The sequence below is a fragment of the Somniosus microcephalus genome, chromosome 14 (assembly GCF_052327205.1).
Source record: "Somniosus microcephalus isolate GS21.2 chromosome 14, FLI_Smic_1.0, whole genome shotgun sequence".
Lineage (NCBI taxonomy): Eukaryota > Metazoa > Chordata > Chondrichthyes > Squaliformes > Somniosidae > Somniosus > Somniosus microcephalus.
Genome location: NC_141000.1, coordinates 29242764 through 29262180, shown reverse-complemented (window position 1 = coordinate 29262180; position 19417 = coordinate 29242764). Strand labels below are relative to the sequence as shown.

Here is a 19417-nt window from a genome sequence, read left to right as displayed (position 1 = left end):
ACCGCGCATTCGGTTGGCTTTGCAATTATGGCAGGCTTGCCAATGGTGCAGGGCGTCATAGACTGCACACATGTGGCCCTTAGGGCACCCCATCACAACCCAGCTATCTTTATCCACTGCAAGGGCTTCCACTCCCTCAACGTACAGCTGGCATGTAACCACAAGAAGGAGTTTTTGCATGTTTGCGCCAAGTTCTGTGGTAGTTGCCATGACTGTTTCATCCTGCGGAACTCTAGTGTTCCTCCGCTTTTCAATCCACCAAACCAACTTAACAGATGGCTCCTTGGTGACGAAGGCTACCCCCTGAAGAAGTGGCTAATGACACTGATCAGGAGGCCAGCTAACGAGGCTGAAGAGTGCTACCACGCCAGCCACACTTCGACCAGGTCCATCATCGAGCAAACCATTGGGTTGTTGAAGATGCGTTTCTGATGCCTTGACCGATCAGGTGGAGCCCTGCGGTATACGCCATACAGGGTCTCCAGAATGAAAGTGGTCTGCTGTGCACTGCACAACATAGCGCAGCGTCATGGCTTGCAGCTTCCTGGTGAGCAAGTGGCTTAGTTCCAAGCCTCCTCAGATGAGGAGGAGGAGGAGGAACAGGAACAGGAGGAGCACCGATCGCCAGTCTATCGATGCACTTATCCTGGCCAGATTTGCATAGGTTGCCTATGTTGGCACATGTCCTTGGCTCCATCTTAAGACATGATAGACAATTGACATGACTCTCTCTGGCCTCCTTTCACTCTGGCCACCAACCTGACAACGCAAGTGTCACGGAGCCTGCAATGTGGAGCTGCCTAAGGCAAAAGAACAGATGCCATCACGCCAACATTTTGCCATCAAATCATTTTAATGCTTTCCAACAGGGATGGCATTTCATCAATACACAAACATTCACCCAATCTGCACACAGATCTGGAGGTTATATCACTTGCCAGCTGGACCCACACAGCCTTGGTTTCTTTGGGAGGCCTCTTCCGCCCAGATGAGGGGAAGAGCACCTCCCTGCTAGCTCTCGCCCCCTCAACCAACATTTGCAGCGCTTCAACCGAGAACCTCGGGGAGGCCCTTGCCTTGGCATTGGACATAGTGGTTTCTCAAAATATGTTGCAGGTGGTGCAGCATCGACAGAAATCGAGTGGAATGATCCAAGGCAGCAAGCAGCCCTTAAATGAGGCTGGAAAAGTGATGTCAGCAGAGGCGAGTTTCTGTCCCAAAACACTAATTGGCCCAGGGGAACCCACACCTCTGAAATCAACTGGCCAATTAGGTTTGATGAAATTGCGATTTTTATTTTTTAATTTTTATTTTTTTCCCCCTCCCTTATCAATGGAGGCGGGTTTGGAACCCACCCAAACCGAAACCAGCCTCCAGTGGGAAAACCGCCCCCTTTGTGTCTGAACTAGTATTGTTATTGGTGTGCATACTGATATTTAGGCATATATCTATTATCTGCAACATCCTATCATGTCCATGTATAACCTGTTCTGTTACTTCACATTTATGTGCATTGTTTACATTTGTGCTTCAGTTGGACCACATTCCTAGTTAATTTGCTGAATAGCTTAATATGTTTGGAACTTCCTATCAGGGCTATGCATCAGAGGTATGTCGTATTAATCTGCAATGTTGACCATTTTCACTTTTGTTGATCCCTGAGAGCTATTTGCACACCTTTCTGCCACATCCAATGAGTATGCAATGCCTCATCGAGCCTCTCTATTTTTGCCTCCCATGCTTGGCATAATCTCTGGCCATAAGGGTGTGTTGCACTTTGAAAAGGACCTTCAAACCTTTTCACTGAAACATGGTTTCCTCTGTTGTTTCCTTGGCCCCATTGCTGAATGACTTCTCTGTTGCAGTATAATACTTATAATTGGATTCACAAACGGAGTAATTGGTGGCAGTGCCATGCTTAAATAGTGACTCAGCAATATTATTGCATGTTCATTCTGATTGGTTCGTAGTTGTATGTGTGTTCTTGGAATGTTGATCTTACAGGAAATGCACAGTTCAAATTAGTACATGCCTACAAGGGTGTTCCAATACCTAAGGGAAGGTATTTAATATATGTGATGGGGAAGTTCACCCCTTAGTTGCTTCCACAGTGGTTTTTCAAAAGCTGTTTTACTATGTCCATTGGATACCCAATGGTAGGTGATTTGTTCTTTGCTGCTGCTGTTATGAAGCTATTCATGATATTTGCAACTGCAGTCTAGAACAACGCACCCTCTGATTTTTTTTCCCCCTCCTTCCCTGTGGGGGAGCTTTGTTTTACTTAAATAAGATTTTTCTTTCAATTTAGGCTGAATTGTTTTGTTTTAACTTTTTCTTATCCTAATGGAATATAGCGGGTTGGGACCATTTTCTTCAGAGTGGATGGAGTTGGTGCTGAAGAAGGTTATACAATAGAACTTCTTTTTAAAAAAAGGCTGGGGAAGGCTAAGAAAGGCCAGGGTGAACAGCTAAACATTGCAGAGATCAGGGTGGAGCAGTAAAAGGAATGAAATGTTAGAACAGAAAACGCCCTAGGTGTAGACAGCTTCCACGTCACCCACCCGACTGGTGATTTATTGTCAGAATAGAATCAACAGATTTTCTCAGGAAAAGTAAACATTTCCAATGCTTTGTTATATTGACTTAACTTTGGGAGAGGGCTAAGAATTAGGTAGGAGATTAAAACGTGAATCTTGCCTCCCTGGTTGCTCAGTCAGTGTGCCGTACAGACGAGGAAATCCCAGGCTTGCTCCGAGGTCTGTGCTGCGTAAGGTGATCTCAGTTGAGCGAGTAGCAGTGTTACTATGGAACAGAAGGGAAGGGAAAATCAGCCAAGGTTCTGGCCCCTGATGGCTATACAGTAACCTCTCCTGGAAATGTATACATGTGGATAGGATTGGACTGGGCGGCAATGTTTCCCATCGGTCCATCCCTCACCCCAAGGGTAGTCTGACCACCATTCACCAGGACACTCACATGATTAATAGCACTTGGGTCCAGCAGAGATGGAGAGAGGGCAACCAGTGCTGGTATTGCCAGCCTCTAGGAAGTTGGTGTCCTCGGGTGAGAAACCAGAAATTTATGGGGGGAGTGGAGGAGGGAGGTGAATGGGTACATTGGGGGAGGTGTCGGATTCATTACTAGCCCCAATTGTGGGGTGGGGGGGAGGCAAAAGACCCTAATAACTTCTATGTGTACAACAACTAAACAATGGCACACTCAAAAAATGTACACACCCACAATTTGTGAACATGCACTCTCAAAATATCCAGAGGTTTTGTTGACCCATTCAGAGTAAACTGAAAGGCATTGTAATAATTTCAAACCTTTTGGTTAAATTGTGTCGCTCACAGCTATTTGTTTTTTCCTTTTTCATTAGTTTTGAATGTCCATTATTCTCTGTGCAATCACTCCTGATGAATTACTTTGCAGTATAGTGACGTGGGGGGTTGGACAGGGGCAGGGGCAATGTGGAAGCCATTTTGCACACAAGAAGATCCCAGAATCAGCATTGGAATGAATGACCAACTAATCTGGTGCTGTTAGTTGGACATCAGGAGAAAGCTCCGTTCTACAAATGATACCCTGGGATCATTAAGACCCCCAGAGCAGACAAACTTGGTTGTAATCTCATCTGAAGGATCACACCGCCAACAGTTCAGTGTTCCCTTAGTACTGCACTGGAGTTGCTGCAGTGCATCCTGTAGATGGTACACACTGCAGCCACGGTGCGCCGGTGGCAGAGGGAGTGGATGTTTAAGTTGGTGGATGGGCTACCGATCAAGCGGACTACTTTATACTGGATGGTGTTGAGCTTCTTAAATGTTGTTGCAGCTGCACTCATCCAGAAAAGTGGAGAGTATTCCATCACATTCCTGACTTGTGCCTTGTCGGTGATGGAGAGACTTTGGGGAGTCAGGAGGTGAGCCACCCGCCGCAGGATACCCAGCCTCTGTCCTGCTCTCGTACCCGTGGCATTTATGTGGCTGGTCCAGTTCTTTGTCAAGTCCGAGCTGTTAATTGTTTTACAACTTTGAATTTGGGTATCTAGGTTTCCTATTCACTGGGTGTTTTTCCTTTTTAGCGGCGAAGAAATGGCCTTGTTGTTGCGCATAGTTCAAAAATTATCGGCCTACACTGTTCAAGCACGGAGCTGCACGCAGGCCAAATTGCTGTTGTCAAACATGGGTCCAGACTGAAGGATTGTGATCTCTACTTCTCAAGGAAACCGTGCTCGACCTGTTTAAAGATGGTTTTAAACGGTAGGTACAGTCAAAAAATGTTTGATAAAGTGCCACATAGTAGAATTGTTAGCTAAATCGAACCCCAAGGGGATTAAAAGGGCAGTGGCAGTGTGAATACGAAATTGGCCAAGAGACAGAAAGCAGAGAGTAATGGTTGTTTTTCAGATTGGAGGGAAGTATACAGTGGTATCCCCCAGGAGTCAGTATTGGTACCACTGCTATTTTTGATGTATATTCATGACCTGGCCTTGGGTATAGGGGGCATAATTTCAACGTTTGCAGATGGCCCAAAACTTGGAAATGTAATAAACAATGATGAGAATAGAAGCAGGCTCCAGGAGGACATAGACAGACTGGTGAAATGGGCAGACACATGGCTGATGAAATTTAATACAGGCAAGTGTGAAGTGATGCCTTTTGGACGGAAAAATGAGAGGCGATACAAACTTTCAAAAGGGAATTGGATATAGAATTGGATATATACTTGAAAAGAAATAATTTGCAAGACTATGGAGAAAGAGCAGGGGAGTGGGACGAATAGAATCGCTCTTTCAAAGGGAAAGCACAGACACATTGGGCTGAATGGCCTCCTTCTGTGCTGTATGATTCTATGGGGGAAAAAATGCACAATTGCCACCAAACAAACTTCTCCACATTATTTTACTTCTACTTACCAGATTTTTTTGTAAAATATTTAATTTTAGCTGGAGTCAATCGAATATCCTACTGGCCTGGTGACCCAGAGATAAGCCTAGCTGAGGACAAGGTAATGAATAACTGCTCCTCGGACGCAAAGCTAGACGCTAAAGCTGTGGAAAGACTCAAGTCCAATAGTCGAGCTCGTGTCTGCATCTTGCTTCAGCCTTTGGCTTACAACATGCTTCAGTTTATAGAAGAAACCTCAAAAAAATGCGAGTTTTTGCAAAGCATAGTCACCATGGACCCAGATTTTAAACTCGACGATTTTTTTACTGAGTGCAGAAGAAACCGATTGCGGGAATTTGAGAAATTGTTTTTGATTTCCAACAGCGAGGCCCACAAAGAAATCTTAAAGACTATTGGCTTAGAGAATGTGTGCGACGATGTTCATTTTACTAACTTGAGGCATAAAATGGAGGAACTTGTCTTTTTATTAGCAACTGTCGACTGTAGCGTTCCAAAGTACGGAGCGTTCAGATTTTATTGCGATGATTCGGACAGAGCATGCGACGAGCACACAAACAATGAATTCCAAGACTTTGCAAGACACTGCATGGTTCAAGCCAGGTTATTGGCATATCGGACAGGTGAGTCGATCAATCTGGTCTTTATACTGAAGTTAGGTATGATCCTAGTGCTGTGATACACAGACAGGTGTGATCTTTAACCTCCATTAACTAATAAAGAAAGAACTTGCATTTATAAAGCACCTTCAGGACGTCCCAAAGCACTTTACAGCCAATGAAGTACTTTTGAAGTGTATTACTCACTGTTGTAATGTAGGAAACACAGCAGCCAATTAGTGCACAGCAAAATTCCACAAACAGCACTGTTATAATGAACAGATAATGTGGTTTAGTGATGGTTGAGGGATAAAGATTGGTCAAGACACTGGGAAAACGCCACTGCTTTTCTTTGAAATAATGCTATGGGATCTTTTACATCCACCTGGGAGGGCAGACGGGGCCTTAGTTTAATGTCTCATCCAAAAGTTGGTACCTCCGACAGTGCAGCACTCCCTCAGTACTGCACTGAGTCTCCGCCTGGATTGTGTGCTCCAGTCTCTGCAGTGGGGCTTGAACCCACGACCTTCATTGACTGTAAAGCACTTTAGGACGTCCTGAGGTTATGAAAGACGCTATATAAATGCAAGTCTTTTTGTTTTCTTTTTAATTGTCATAATTAAGTGAATGGTAAAATAGTGGTGCAACATTAGTGCTGCTAGATTCTGTCTTCACAGGGTGGAAATCACTATCTGATGCTTTTGTTCCCCAAGTTTTCCGATCCTTGTAAAACCAGTTGTCGTGGGCAGCAACGCTGGATATATCCCCAGGTTCCATCTAGTGTCTTGGAAAAACTTGGCAAATCCTCAGAAAACCTGGATGTAGAGGCTCAAAGTTGGGGACTGACCAGGCCTCCCACTCCCCACTGAGCAAGGTTGTGACCTCTTCTCCCCAATTGCCCTACTCGGCTTCATTTCCCCTTTTACAGATACAACCCCCCCCCCCCACATTTCTCACCCACAGCAGCACCCCCAGCTGGCTGTATCTCTCCTTCGCTGCAGGCGAGCTTTTCTATCCCTCAATTCCCCTACCCCGCTGACCTGAATTCCTTTTGCTCAGCACTCATTTCTCCCACCCCTCTCCCTCCCTCTCTCTCTCCCCACCCCCTCCATCCCTTCTCTCTCTCTTCTTCCACCCCTCTTCCTCTCTACCTCGCCCTCTCTCATCTCCCACCCCCTCGCTCCCTCCCTCTGACTCTTTTCCCACCCCTCTCCAGCCCTCCTCCTCCCCCCCCCCATTCTCCCACACCTATCCCTCTCTCCCTCTCCTCCCCCCCCCCCCCTTTGCCCTCTTGTCTCCCACCCCTCTAACTCCCTCCCCTCCCTCCCTATCTCTCTTTCACCCTTCTCGCGCCCCCTCTCTTTCCACCCATCTCCCTCCCTCTCTCTCTGCTCCCACCCATTTCCCCTCTTCCCCTTGTGGTCAAAAATGTTCTTGATTTCCCCTTAAGCAACCATGTTGATTCCTCTCACACCCGCTACATAAGTGTTAATACTAAATTCATTCTTGAAATAGTACCTGCCTGTAAAGTTGGCCATTGTGTGGAAGGAATGCTGCCAATTGTATAGTTTTCCCAGTACTGGTTTGGCCTTCTCCCGGAGACCTGGCGCCGGAGTTCTGCTCAGTTCCTGGAGCTTGGATTCTGCAACTGAAGCGCAAAGTTATAAATTCTATGTTGGAATGCATTATGGAAGTTCATTCTCATTGGTATCCCGTGGAACTACAATTTCCAGAGTGCACCACAAGAACCCTCATCATATGGCAACCAGGTAGAAAATGGCAGGACTAATAGTGTTCACCCTCCATTGTGAAACTAGAGTATCTGGAGTGCACTACGATAACCCACATTGCATGTCAACCAGTTAGAAAAGGATCCAACAACTGGGTCAGGAAGTTCTAGCTCTTAAATTCTGTGTGTGAGAGAGATACATTGTGCGAGTTGTAATTTTCACCCCTCTCCTGTAGACTTCAGTGCCCAGAGTGCATCACAACACATCGCTCGACAGTCAGATGGAAAATTTACAAATAATAGTGAGGTGCAAGCAACAAGGGGAAAGAAGCTTGAAAATAAAGACTTATTTTTGGCTATTTATACAGTTTAAGTTGTAAAGTAACATTTATGAGGTAAAAGTGCTGTTTAGGAGGAGATTTTTTTTGTCACTGAGGGGGACTTTTTTATTCGTTCATGGGATGTGGGTGTCGCTGGCAAGGTCAGCATTTATTGCCCATCCCTAATTGCCATTGAGAAGGTGGTGGTGAGGTGCCAGCTTAAACCGCTGCAGTCCATGTGGTGAAGATACTCCCACAGTGCTGTTAGGGAGGGAGTTCCAGGAATTTGACCGAACAACAATGAAGGAACAGCGATATACTTCCAAGTCAGGATGGTGTGTAACTTGAAGGGGAACTTGCTGGTGATGGTGTTCCCATGCACCTGTTGCCCTTGTCCTTCTAGGTGGTAGAGGTGCTGCCGAAGATTCCTTGGCAAGTTGCTGCAGTGCATCTTGTAGATGGTACACACTGCAGCCACAGTATGCCGGTGGTGGAGGTAGTGAATGTTTAAGGTGGTGGATGGGGTGCTAATCAAGCGGGCTACTTTGTTCTGGATGGTGTTGAGCTTCTTGAGTGTTGTTGGAGCTGCACTCATCCAGGCAAGTGGAGAGTATTCCACCACACTCCTGACTTGTGCCTTGTAAATGGTGGAAAGGCTTTGGGGAGTCGGGAGGTGAAACACTCGCTGCAGAATACCCAGCCTTTGACCTGCTCTTGTTGCCACAGTATTTATGTGGTTGGTCTAGTTAAGTTTCTGGTCAATGGTGACCCCCCCCCCCCCCCCAGGATGTTGACGGTGGGGGATTCGGCAATGGTAATACCGCTGAATGTCAAGAGGCGGTGGTTTAACTTTCGCTTGTTGGAAATAGTCATTGCCTGGCACTTGTGTGGTGCGAATGTTGCTTGCCATTTAGCAGCCCAGGCCTGAATGTCATCCAGGTCTTGCTTCATGCGGGCATGGACTGCTTCATTATCTGAGGAGTTGAGAATGGAACTGAACACTGTGCAATCATCAGCGAACATCCCCACTTCTGACCTTATGATGGTGGGAAGGTCATTGATTTAAGCAGCTGAAGATGGTTGCGCCTAGGACACTGCCCTGAGGAACTCCTGCAGCGATGTCCTGGGGCTGAGATGATGGACCTCCAACAACCACATTCTTTTGTGCTAGGTATGACTCCAGCCAGTGGAGAGTTTTCCTCTTAATTCCCATTGACTTCAATTTTAATAGGTCTCCTTGATGCCACACTCTTAATGTCAAGGGCACTCACTCTCACCTCACCTCTGGAATTCAGCTCTTGTCCATTTTTGGACCAAGGCTGTAATGAGGTCTGGAGCCAAGTGGTCCTGGCGGAACCCAAACTGGGCATCAGTGAACAGGTTATTGGTGAGTAAGTGCTGCTTGATAGCACTGTCGACAACACCTTCCATCACTTTGCTGATGATTGAGAGTAGACTGATGGGGCGGTAATCGGCTGGATTGGATTTGTCCTGCTTTTTGTGGACAGGACCCACCTGGGCAGTTTTCCACATTGTCGGATAGATGCCAGTGTTGTAGTTGTACTGGAACAGCTTGGCTAGAGGCGCGGCTAGTTCTGGAGCACAAGTCTTCAGCACGACAGCCAGGATGTTGTCGGGGCCCACAGCCTTTGCTGTATCCAGTGCGCTCAGCCATTTCTTGATATCACGTGGAGTGAATCGAATTGGCTGAACACTGGCTTCTGTGATGGTGGAAACCTCAGGAGGAGGCTGATATAGATCATCCACTCAGCACTTCTGGCTGAAGGTGGTTGCAAATGATTCAACCTTGTCTTTTGCACTCACGTGCTGGTCTCCGCCATCATTGAGGATGGGAATATTCATGGAGCCTCCTCCTCCTGTTAGTTGTTTAATTGTCCACCACCATTCACGACTGGCTATGGCAGGACTGTAGAGCTTTGATCTGATCCGTTGATTGTGGGATCGCTTAGCTCTGTCTATAGCATGCTGCTTTCACTGTTTAGCATGCATGTAGTCCTGTGTTGCAGCTTCCCCAGGTTGTCACCTCATTTTTAGGTGCTGCTCCTGGCATGCTCTTCTGCACTCCTTATTGAACTTCAGGTTGGTCCCCTGGCTTGATGGTAATGGTAGAGTGAGGGATATGTCTGGCCATGAGGTTACAGATTGTGGTGGAATACAATTCTGCTGCTGCTGATGGCCCACAGCACCTCATGGTTGCCCAGTTTTGAGCTGCTAGATCTGTTCTGAATCTATCCCATTTAGCACAGTGGTAGTGCCACACAACGCAATGGAGGGTGTCCTCAGTGTGAAGACGGGACTTCATCTCCACAAGAACTGTGCTGCCAATGATGTCATGGACAGATGTATCTGCGACAGGTAGATTGGTGAGGATGAGCTCAAGTAGATTTTTCCCTCGTGTTGGTTCTCTCACCACCTGTCGCAGGCCCAGACTGGCAGTTATGTCCTTCAGGGCTCCGCCAGTAGTGGTGCTGCCGAGCCACTCTTAGTAATGGACATTGAAATCCCCCACCCAGAGTACATACTGTGCCCTTGCTACTCTCAGTGCTTCTTCCAACTGGTGTTCAATATTGAGGAGTACTGATTCATCAGCTGAGGGAGGGCGGTAGGTGGTAATCAGCAGAAGGTTTCCTTGCCCATGCTTGACCTGAAGCCATGAAACTTCATGGGGTCCGGAGTCAATACTGAGGACTCCTAGGGCCGCACCCTCCTGACTGAATACCACTGTGCCGCCACCTCTGGTAGGTCTGTCGTGCCGGTGGTACAGGATATACCCAGGCACAGTGATGAAGGAGTCTCGGACATTGGCTGAAAATCATACCTATGTCAGGCTGTTGCTTGACTAGTTTGTGGGACAGCTTTGGCACAAGTCCCCAGATGTTAGTGAGGTGGACTTTGCAGGGTCGAATGGGCTGGGTGTGCCGTTGTTGTGTCCGAAGGCGGTGCCTAGATCGATGCCGGGTGGTCGATCCATTTTTATTCTTATTATTGCTTTTCGTAGCAGTTTGTTACAACTAAGAGTCAACCACGTTGCTGTGGGCCTGGAGTCACATATAGGCCAGACCAGGTAAGGATGGCAGATTTCCTTCCCTAAAAGACATTAGTGAACCAGATGGGTTTTTGACAATCCGGTAATTTCATGGTCACCATTACTAGTTTTTTATTCCAGATTTTTAACAATTTAATTAACCAAATTTAAATTTCCCAGCTGCCGTGGTGGAATTTGAACTCCCATCTCCAGATCATTCGTCCAGGCCACTGGATTATTAGTCCAGTAACATAACCACTATGCTACTGTTCACCCTGATCTTTGCACTAGGGACGGATAGAAATGTTTGAGGTGTTTTGATGAGCTCAAAGATTGCAGTCAAAGTCCGGCCCAGACCATGGCGAGCGATGGCCTGTTGGAGGTTCTGGACATTGGAGGTTTGACGCTGGGCAAACACTCCAATTCCAATTCCAATTCAAATGCTTTATTGGCATGAAAGTTTACAGAGAACCATATTGCCAAAGCTTACATAGCAAAAAGGTACAGTTTTCCAACATTCTGTAGGTGTCAATCGATTTGACATTTGTTGGGTACATACAATATTACTTTTAACAATATTAATTTTAAACAGTCTTACTTTTAAACAGTCCTCAGGTTGTGACATGTTGTTACATATTTGGCCCCAAGGTATGGTCTGTCTCCTTCTCCCAGGACTAGTCTCAATTTTGACAGGTCATCCAATTCCTTGAAATCTGGGGTTGTTTGGCTTAGCTTGTTGAATAATATGTTTCTTGATGTGTTGAATTTTTCGCATTTTAGGAGGAAATGCATTTCTGTTTCAGCCTCGCCGGCCAGACATTGATCGCATATTCTATTCTCTCTAGGCTGCCAGGATTTCTTGTATCTGCCTTTTTCAATTTCCAGTTGGTGGTCGCTTAGTCTGTACCTGGTGAGGGTCTGTCTCTGTTTTGTGTCTCTGATGGTCGTGAGGTAGTCTGCCAGTTTATAATCTCTTTTTAGGGCCCGGTAACATTCTAATCTGCTTTGGCTTTCGGTTATTTTGTTCCAATGTTCCAGGTAGGTTTCTTTGCATTGTTTAATGATTTGGTTCACTCGGATTGGTGTTTGGACGGCTGTGTTGGTCTGGGGCTGGTCAGGGTCCGGCTGAGTACTTAGTTTCAGTAGCAGCTGACTCAGGGGACTCTTTTCTGGGTTTAGCTCTTGGGTCTGAAAGGCTTTGAAATGAAGGGTGTCTGGGGAGCTAGATTTGAGGTGATTTAGGAAGTTTAGTGCTCGTTTTTGGATGTTTATTATCAGTGGGTATCTGCCTAGTTCGGCTCTGCATGCATTTGTTGGCGTTTTTCTTTGGGTGCGAAGGATGCTTCGGCAGAATTCTGCATGTAGGGCTTCTATTGTGTGTTTTTCCCATTTAGTGTAGCTTTGGTGATTTAGCGGGCCCCATACTTCACTACCGTACAGTGCAATGGGCAGGATTATGCTGTCAAATATTTTGAGCCAGATTTTGATTGGGATTTGGATGTTGTAGAATTTTCTTTTTATTGCATATAGGGCTCTTCGGGCTTTTTCTTTTAGTGCATTCACTGCTATGCTGAAGCTCCCTGATGCTGTAATAGTTAGACCAAGGTAGGTGTAGCTCATAGTGTGTCCTATAGCGGTATCACTGAGGGTAAATTGGTATTTGTTTTCCTGACATCTGGGCCTTTTTTGAAAAATCATGATGTTGGTTTTCTTTAGATTTACTGTTAGAGCCCAATTTTGGCAGTATTTGTCGAGTAGGTCTAGTTGTTGCTGTAATCCCTGTTCTGTGGGAGACCGCAGAACCAGAACTCATTGGACACTGCTACCCTAACCACAGCCTCCGCAGGAGCTGTAACTCCATTGTGAGAAGCAAAGCTGAAGGGGGAAGTGTTAAGTCTGTGAGTTGTTCAAGTAATTAATACTCAGACTTAATCAGTAACAATAAAACAGGTCTTTACTGGTTGGAGGTAGGGACTACACTGAATACAAGATTACTGCACAGTGCTTATATACCGGTGTGTTCACCCCCGGTATTACGTCTACAGCAGCCTGAGAAAGTAGTACATCTCTTAAGGTGGAACAGGTTACATACACAACACTCCTCCCTTCTTAGCTTTATAGTCATCCCCCCCATTTAACATAACGTAATAACATATATACATATATAACTTCATGTTTAACGTAACATATCACAGATTCAGTCTCTGCGGAAAACAGTTCACAGATTCAATCTCTGTGGTGTAGTCGGTTCACGTTACTCATTCAATAGTCCTTTCATGGATTTAACAGCTTGAACTTCCGAACTGATTTGGCTCCGTTCGGAGGGACCACGTGTGTGATCTGGTAGAGGTGATAATGGTTCAGATGGGTCATCTTCTGTTTTTACTTTTCCTTTTCTGCTTCTTGGAGACTCTCTGGGCTCCATTGTCAGCTGCCACAGCTGCATGCGCAGTTCCTCCTTCTCTTCCTCTTTTTGTAGTAGAGCCACCTTCTCCCGATGTTCCGTAGACTTTCGGTGCTCCTCCATGATTTCTGTATGGTGGGAGTCGAAGTTACAAGTTGGGCAAGACAGGACATAGTAATATTCGGAGTCGTCCGACAGGTCAGCGAGAGGGTCGTCTATTTCCTCCATACCCAGCTGGACGTTGGCCAGCTCTTGTTCCAAATCCAGACATCTTTCCTGAAGAGACTTCTTCATGTGTACCTCTGCCTCCAGCTTTTTCTGGGCTTTCAGCAAGTCGTTTACTAGTGACCTCATTTGTGATTTTAATATTTCAACTTCCTTTGGAGATTGATTGATCGGACTATGCAATCCCTCTACCGGAGCAGCTGTTTCAGCGGTCTGTTGTTCTACATTGACGTGAGTCAGCGTACTTTTGGCATCCAATGGCTGCTCTGTTGCAGTCGTTTCAGTCTGTGTCGTCACATCAGCCATCTCAATGACTTTTGAGAGCTCCGAACCCTTTTCCTTTGAAGATCGCAGCTCGTGTTCAAGTTTTTCCCATTTCAGAGTCTTGTCCCTCAGCATATGAAGGAGTTGGCTGACCGTTAACTCTTCTGACACCAGATTATGGCACGCACCTTCAGAACCTGAATCAGCTTTGATTCGTTCGGCCTCCTCGCGCAGATGGTTGGTGTGCTCCTGCTCCATTTTCTCCATCAGTTGCTTCTGTTGCCTTTCCAGATTCTCCCACTCTGTAACAAAGAACTTTTTTTATTTCATTCATCTCTTGCTCAAAACGGCGAATCATTTGTTCTAATTGCTGTTGTAGTTTGAAATGGAGTTGAGTTCGAGCCCAGTGTCCCTCAAAAATGTGCATATCAGTAGACTTGACAGACTCAGAATTCTCTGTTAAACTATGTTGTTGTTGCTCAGTGGAATTCTGTGCTGAAACTTTGTCTTTTGCACATGGGTTGGTCTTACCATCATCAGTTCTAGAGTCTGGGCTGATTATCTGCACCGAGTTCTCAATCTTTATGGCTTTTAGCGAATGCCAGTCCATATTTATGTTTCTAAACCACTCCCGGCCTAGTAGTGGTGGACCTCCCTCCGGTAGCACATATAAGTCCATTATTTGACTTCCTTCGCCCTTATTGGCCACTGCAACCTTTATTGTCCCGATGGGGTACACTCTCTGCCCCGTGTAGGTTGTCAATATAATCTCCGTATCCTGTAGGGGAATATGTTGGAATAACCTTCTGTAATCTTTCTTATTCATGACCGACAATGCCGATCCAGTGTCCAATTCCATTTTTACTTGGACTCCTTCTATCTGAAGAGTAACCCAAATTGTCTGGAGGTCTGCACCCTTACCAACGTTGAGTACCCTTAAGCTAGCCAGTTCAATACTGCTTAAGCCAGCCAGTTCATTACTGCTAGCGTCTGAATCGGACTCCTGTTCGGCCACCTTGTGTACTTTTGCGTATTTTCCTTGCGGTGACTTCTTGTTGCTGGTCTTCTTCCCTGACCTGCATACTCTAGCTATATGTCCAAGCCTACCACAAGTTCTACATTCTTGGTTTTTAAACCAACACTGGTTCTGATCATGCGTTGTCTTTCCACAACGATAACATTTGCCAGAACTCACACCCAATTTGTGTGCACTGAGCTCCGGTGACCGTAGCTGCATTACTGCCGTGCCTCTCGCTGCGGCTTCGTGTGCTGCTGCCATAGTGACCGCCTTCTCAAGCGTCAGCTCATTCTCCTCGAGCAGTCGCTTTTGTGTATCCTGTTTAAATAAACCACACACAAATTTGTCTCGTAGTGCATCTGTCAGTCCCGTTCCAAACTGGCAATATTTCGCTAATTTACGCAATTCCAGCAAATATTCAGCATTGCTTTCATGCTGTAGCTGCCTTCTGTCGTAAAATTTAAATCGTTCCGCTAGCATCAGCGGCGTGGGGTTTAGATGATCTTTCAGGACAGTAACAATCTCATCGAACGTCTTATCCGCCGGTTCATCTGGTGATAACAGGTGTTTCAATTGCCCGTATGTCTTCGCACCCATTAAATTTAATAATGTTAGTGCTTTATCAGCCTCACGAATTTTATTGGCCTTACAATAATTTTTAACTCGTTCAACATATATGGCCCAATCTTCGATGTCACTATCAAAGTTGCTAATATTCCCGTGTTTAGGCATTGTAGTACTTTATCAGATTTGCAATTTCTCAGATTTTTTTTTTTACTGCTATCCAAGATGGCGGCTTGCCGTCGTCCTCCGCCCACAAAATGGCGGTTTTCCCGCGCTTGGCGGTCTTCACCTGTCCCCCGACGCCGTCTCCCTTCAGCCCCGAGTGCGGCCCTTATCTCCGCCGCGATCGATGGCCCGCGCTTTTCACCGCGGCTCTCGCGCCTTCAGTGTCTGCCGACGCTGCGCCTTTCAGCCCGAGTGCGGCCCTTATCAGGGATTGCGATCGATGGCCCTTCTACCTCCGACTTCCCCCAGCCCTGTCTTTGCAGCCAACGCTGCTCGGCTTACCCACCACCGAGGTTGAAAAAGAAGCTGCAGGATGTCTTCTGTCCTCCAGTTTTCAGTCGCTGATGGAGGCTTCAGGGTCCTAATGCCTGTCGCTTCCAGTGGGGTGGTGAGATTTGAAACCTCTCTTCAACGTCCTGTCTGTGGACGAAGCCGCCGTGGAATAACTGCCGCAGGGTAAGAACCTGACTCGTCGCCAGTGTTAAGTCTGTGAGTTGTTCAAGTAATTAATACTCAGACTTAATCAGTAACAATAAAACAGGTCTTTACTGGTTGGAGGTAGGGACTACACTGAATACAAGATTACTGCACAGTGCTTATATACCGGTGTGTTCACCCCCGGCATTACGTCTACAGCAGCCTGAGAAAGTAGTACATCTCTTAAGGTGGAACAGGCTTAAGCTCTCTTAAGGTGGAACAGGTTACATACACAACAGGAAGTATCTTTAAATAACTGAGAGAATAATTCTGGGGAAGGAGGCACCAACTAAAAGTGCTTACGCTTTAAGCAAATACTTTGGTGGTCCAGCCAAAAAAATTATAAATAAGTTTTGGCAAGGGAAGAACAAAATTACTTGATAAGTGGTATTTTTAAGGTGCAGGTTAATACTATTAAATGTAGCTGTGAAGTCTGTATCTTTCAGTATCAATAACATGCAATATTTATACCTTGTGTCAGTCACGTGTTGTATTGCTTCAGCAAGTTTGCTCCACCGCAGTGCTGGGCAAACTGCTATCGCAAACAGGCCACTGAGATTGTGGTAAGCATGGGTTATTGGTAGTGTAGTGATTATGGTACTGGACAAATAATCCTGGAGGTTATGAGTTTGAATCCGACAACAGTTTACCCGTTGAAGGTTATGAAATTGAATTCGATGAATCTGGTCATTTGTAGGCTGACAGCAGGAAAAAAAATGACAATGAAAGCTGCTGGATTGTCATTAAAAGAAAATCTAGTTCACGCTTGTCCCTCCGGGAAGGAATCCTGCTTCCCCTACCCAGTCTGGCCTACACGTGACTCCAGTCCCACAGTATGTTGTTAACTCTTAATGCCCTCAGGGAAACTAGGGATGGACAATTAATGCTGCCTTGACAGAGTTTCCCACACCCCAAAAACAAATTTAAAAAATCCCAGACTGCCAAGAGCCTTGTGTAATTTTATAATAGGAATAAAATGGCTACTTATAATTCTGTCAGCACATTTTTGAAGAACTATTTTGTAGTCCAAGCAACCTCTATCAGTTGCTCCATAAACATCTCCTCTGACCCCAGCATAACCTCCAGTCTCCCTCAGCAACACGGAAACTCTTTGCCCCAAACAGCATCGAAAATATATTTTTTTGAATGGCTTAAGTTGCATAAAGCACTGAAATCTATTTTTTTTATCATCATCTGTTCCTGCCTCATGCCCCCCACCATCTGTAGATTTTCTGCCTGATTGTGGTGATGTGGTTGTTGCCGAGCACTCTGGGTATTGTAGTTTCGTAGAGCAAACTAAAGCTCCCACAATGCATTTGTCCACAGGTGCTGGATATTCCGTGTATCCAAACCTCATAAAATTTCCAACTCTTGAATGAAGCAGAACACCAGGCCCAATTCAGATAACCACACTTCTGCAGAGTTATCTAACATGAAATGACTCATTCTGTGTGTAAGTTTATTTTTAATTGATTCTAGTGTTTTTAACTGACCGCTGACATGGGGTCAGCTTCCACTTGTATGCTGACAACACTCAGCTCTACTTCTCTACCAGCTCTCTCGACCTCTCCTCTGCCTCCATGCTGTCAGGCTGCTTGTCCAACATCAAGTGTTGGTTGAGCCACAGTTTACTCCAGTTAAACGTTTGGAAGACCAAAGCCATCGTCATCAGACCCCACCACAAACTCCGTCCCCTTGCTGCAGATTCCATCCCCTCTCCCCAGCCAGTGTCTCAGGCTGAACCAGGCTATTTGCAGTCTCTGTGTCCTATTCAACCCTGAGTTGACCTGCTGACCCCAGATCCTCTCCAACACAAAGACTGCCCCTTCCACCTATGTAACATTACCTGCCTCCACCCCTGCCTCAGCCTATCTTCTGCTGAAATGCTCAACCATGCCTATGTCAGCTTCAACCTCCTTTAAGACCCTTCTTAAAACCTACTTCTTTGACCAAGCTTTTAGTCACCCCTCCTAAAAGCTCCTCCTGTATTTTGTCATTCATTTGATTACACCTCTGTGAAGCACCTTGGGATGTTTTCCACATTAAAGGTGATATAAAAATGCAAGTTGTTGTGTATTATTTAACTTTTACATGTTTCTATACAGTAACATAATCCAGATGGTTGCTGGAATCACTTTTAAAAAGAATTGTGCTTGGTTCAAGTTGGAGCGTTTAAATTGATTGCTTATCTGAGAGATCTATCCTGATTTATATTGGTGAGGCTCTTTATCTGGGAAGATTGTGGCACTTGACATTTCAGACACATCTAATGTGCACCTCTCTACCTTTCATTTGATGTGCCATACTCTGGTTTTTAATTATAGCTATCTTATGTCCTTTACATTTGATTTTTAAAATTAATTCATGCCTGCAGTAGCCAAGAGTTCTTTAGAATGAATCATAACAGAGTGGTTTGAAACGCTTGTATTATTGATTTTGCATTAATACCATCCTGCATTAATATATTTCAGAGGATCAAAAGATTGGTGTTGGGGCAGTGATCTGGGCAGAAGGAAAGTCGGTAAGTTTTAGCTTTTTGCATTGTATTTTTTAAAAAGGGAATTCCACCAGTTTTCTGCTGAAGTCGTTTGACCCTTTGCTTGGCTGTGACATCACCGCCACCGTCGCCATTTCACTCAATGACTACTCTCCATGGGCAAGTCTAAACAGTGAACACCAATAAGGTATTCAAGTGTGCAGGGCGTCAGAGCTGAGATCAATTCTGCCCTTGACCAATGGGTATTTTAGGCAGGAAACCATGGCAACTTTGATTTTCCCCCCCCCCCCCCCCCCCCCTTCCTTCAGCCAATTGTAGCACCCTTACCCACCCCCCACCCTCCCATTACATTAGCACAGATCAGGGAGAAAAGGGGCTAGTGGCTTTGTTAAAATTGTGCATACAGGAATTTGATAACATCAAACACTGAAAGTTGTGCATGGAAGAATTTTAACTCACTAGTCTGTGTGGCTGAGTATAAACCGAGGGAGCTATTGGATGAAGATGATTTTATAGTTTAAAACGATTAACAACATATAGGAATGGATGCAGCAAAAGCATTTGATGTGATTCATTAACTCCTTCAAATAAGGGTTGGGTAAATATCTTAATGGAGGGCTGTAGGGAGAAAGAAAGAAGAAGAAATAAAGACCTAAATTTATACAGAGGCTTTCATGACCTCAGGACTTTCCAAAGCGCTTTGCAGCCAATGAAGTGTTTTTGAACTGTTGTAATGTAGGAAACAGTAATTTGCGCACAGCAAGGTCTCACAAACCGCAATGTGATAATGACCAGACATCCCGTTTTAGTGATGTTGGTTGAGGGATAAATGTTGGCCCAGGACACTGGGGAGAACTCCCCTGCTCTTCTTCAAAATAGTGCAATAGCTTCCAGTAACAATGGATAAAGTGTGGTAAACCTCAAAGTGTGCTCTATGTCATTGGCTACCAGTGAGCAATGCTACAGAAAGTCAACTAATATTTTATAATAGATATTTTGTATAGGATAAGAATTTTTTTAAATGCAATATTCTACTTCAAGCATTAGCGAATTACTGCCTGAGTGGTATTTTGAGAATTTGTCTCTGCTCACGTCCGTCCACCCGTTCTCGCTGCCATGACACCTGAGCCATTTTGAGGGAA

The 19417-nt window shown here is 45.4% G+C and overlaps 1 protein-coding gene across 1 annotated transcript in view; it reads left to right on the top strand.

Annotated features, from left to right (window-relative positions):
• Nucleotides 1-19417, top strand: part of cdadc1 (cytidine and dCMP deaminase domain containing 1) — a 42640-nt gene that overhangs the window by 6856 nt on the left and 16367 nt on the right. The window contains exons 3-5 of the mRNA XM_086006442.1: nt 4085-4262; nt 4949-5530; nt 18250-18299. Of these exons, the coding sequence (XP_085862568.1) occupies nt 4085-4262; nt 4949-5530; nt 18250-18299 (810 nt within the window). The remainder of the gene's footprint in view (nt 1-4084; nt 4263-4948; nt 5531-18249; nt 18300-19417) is intronic.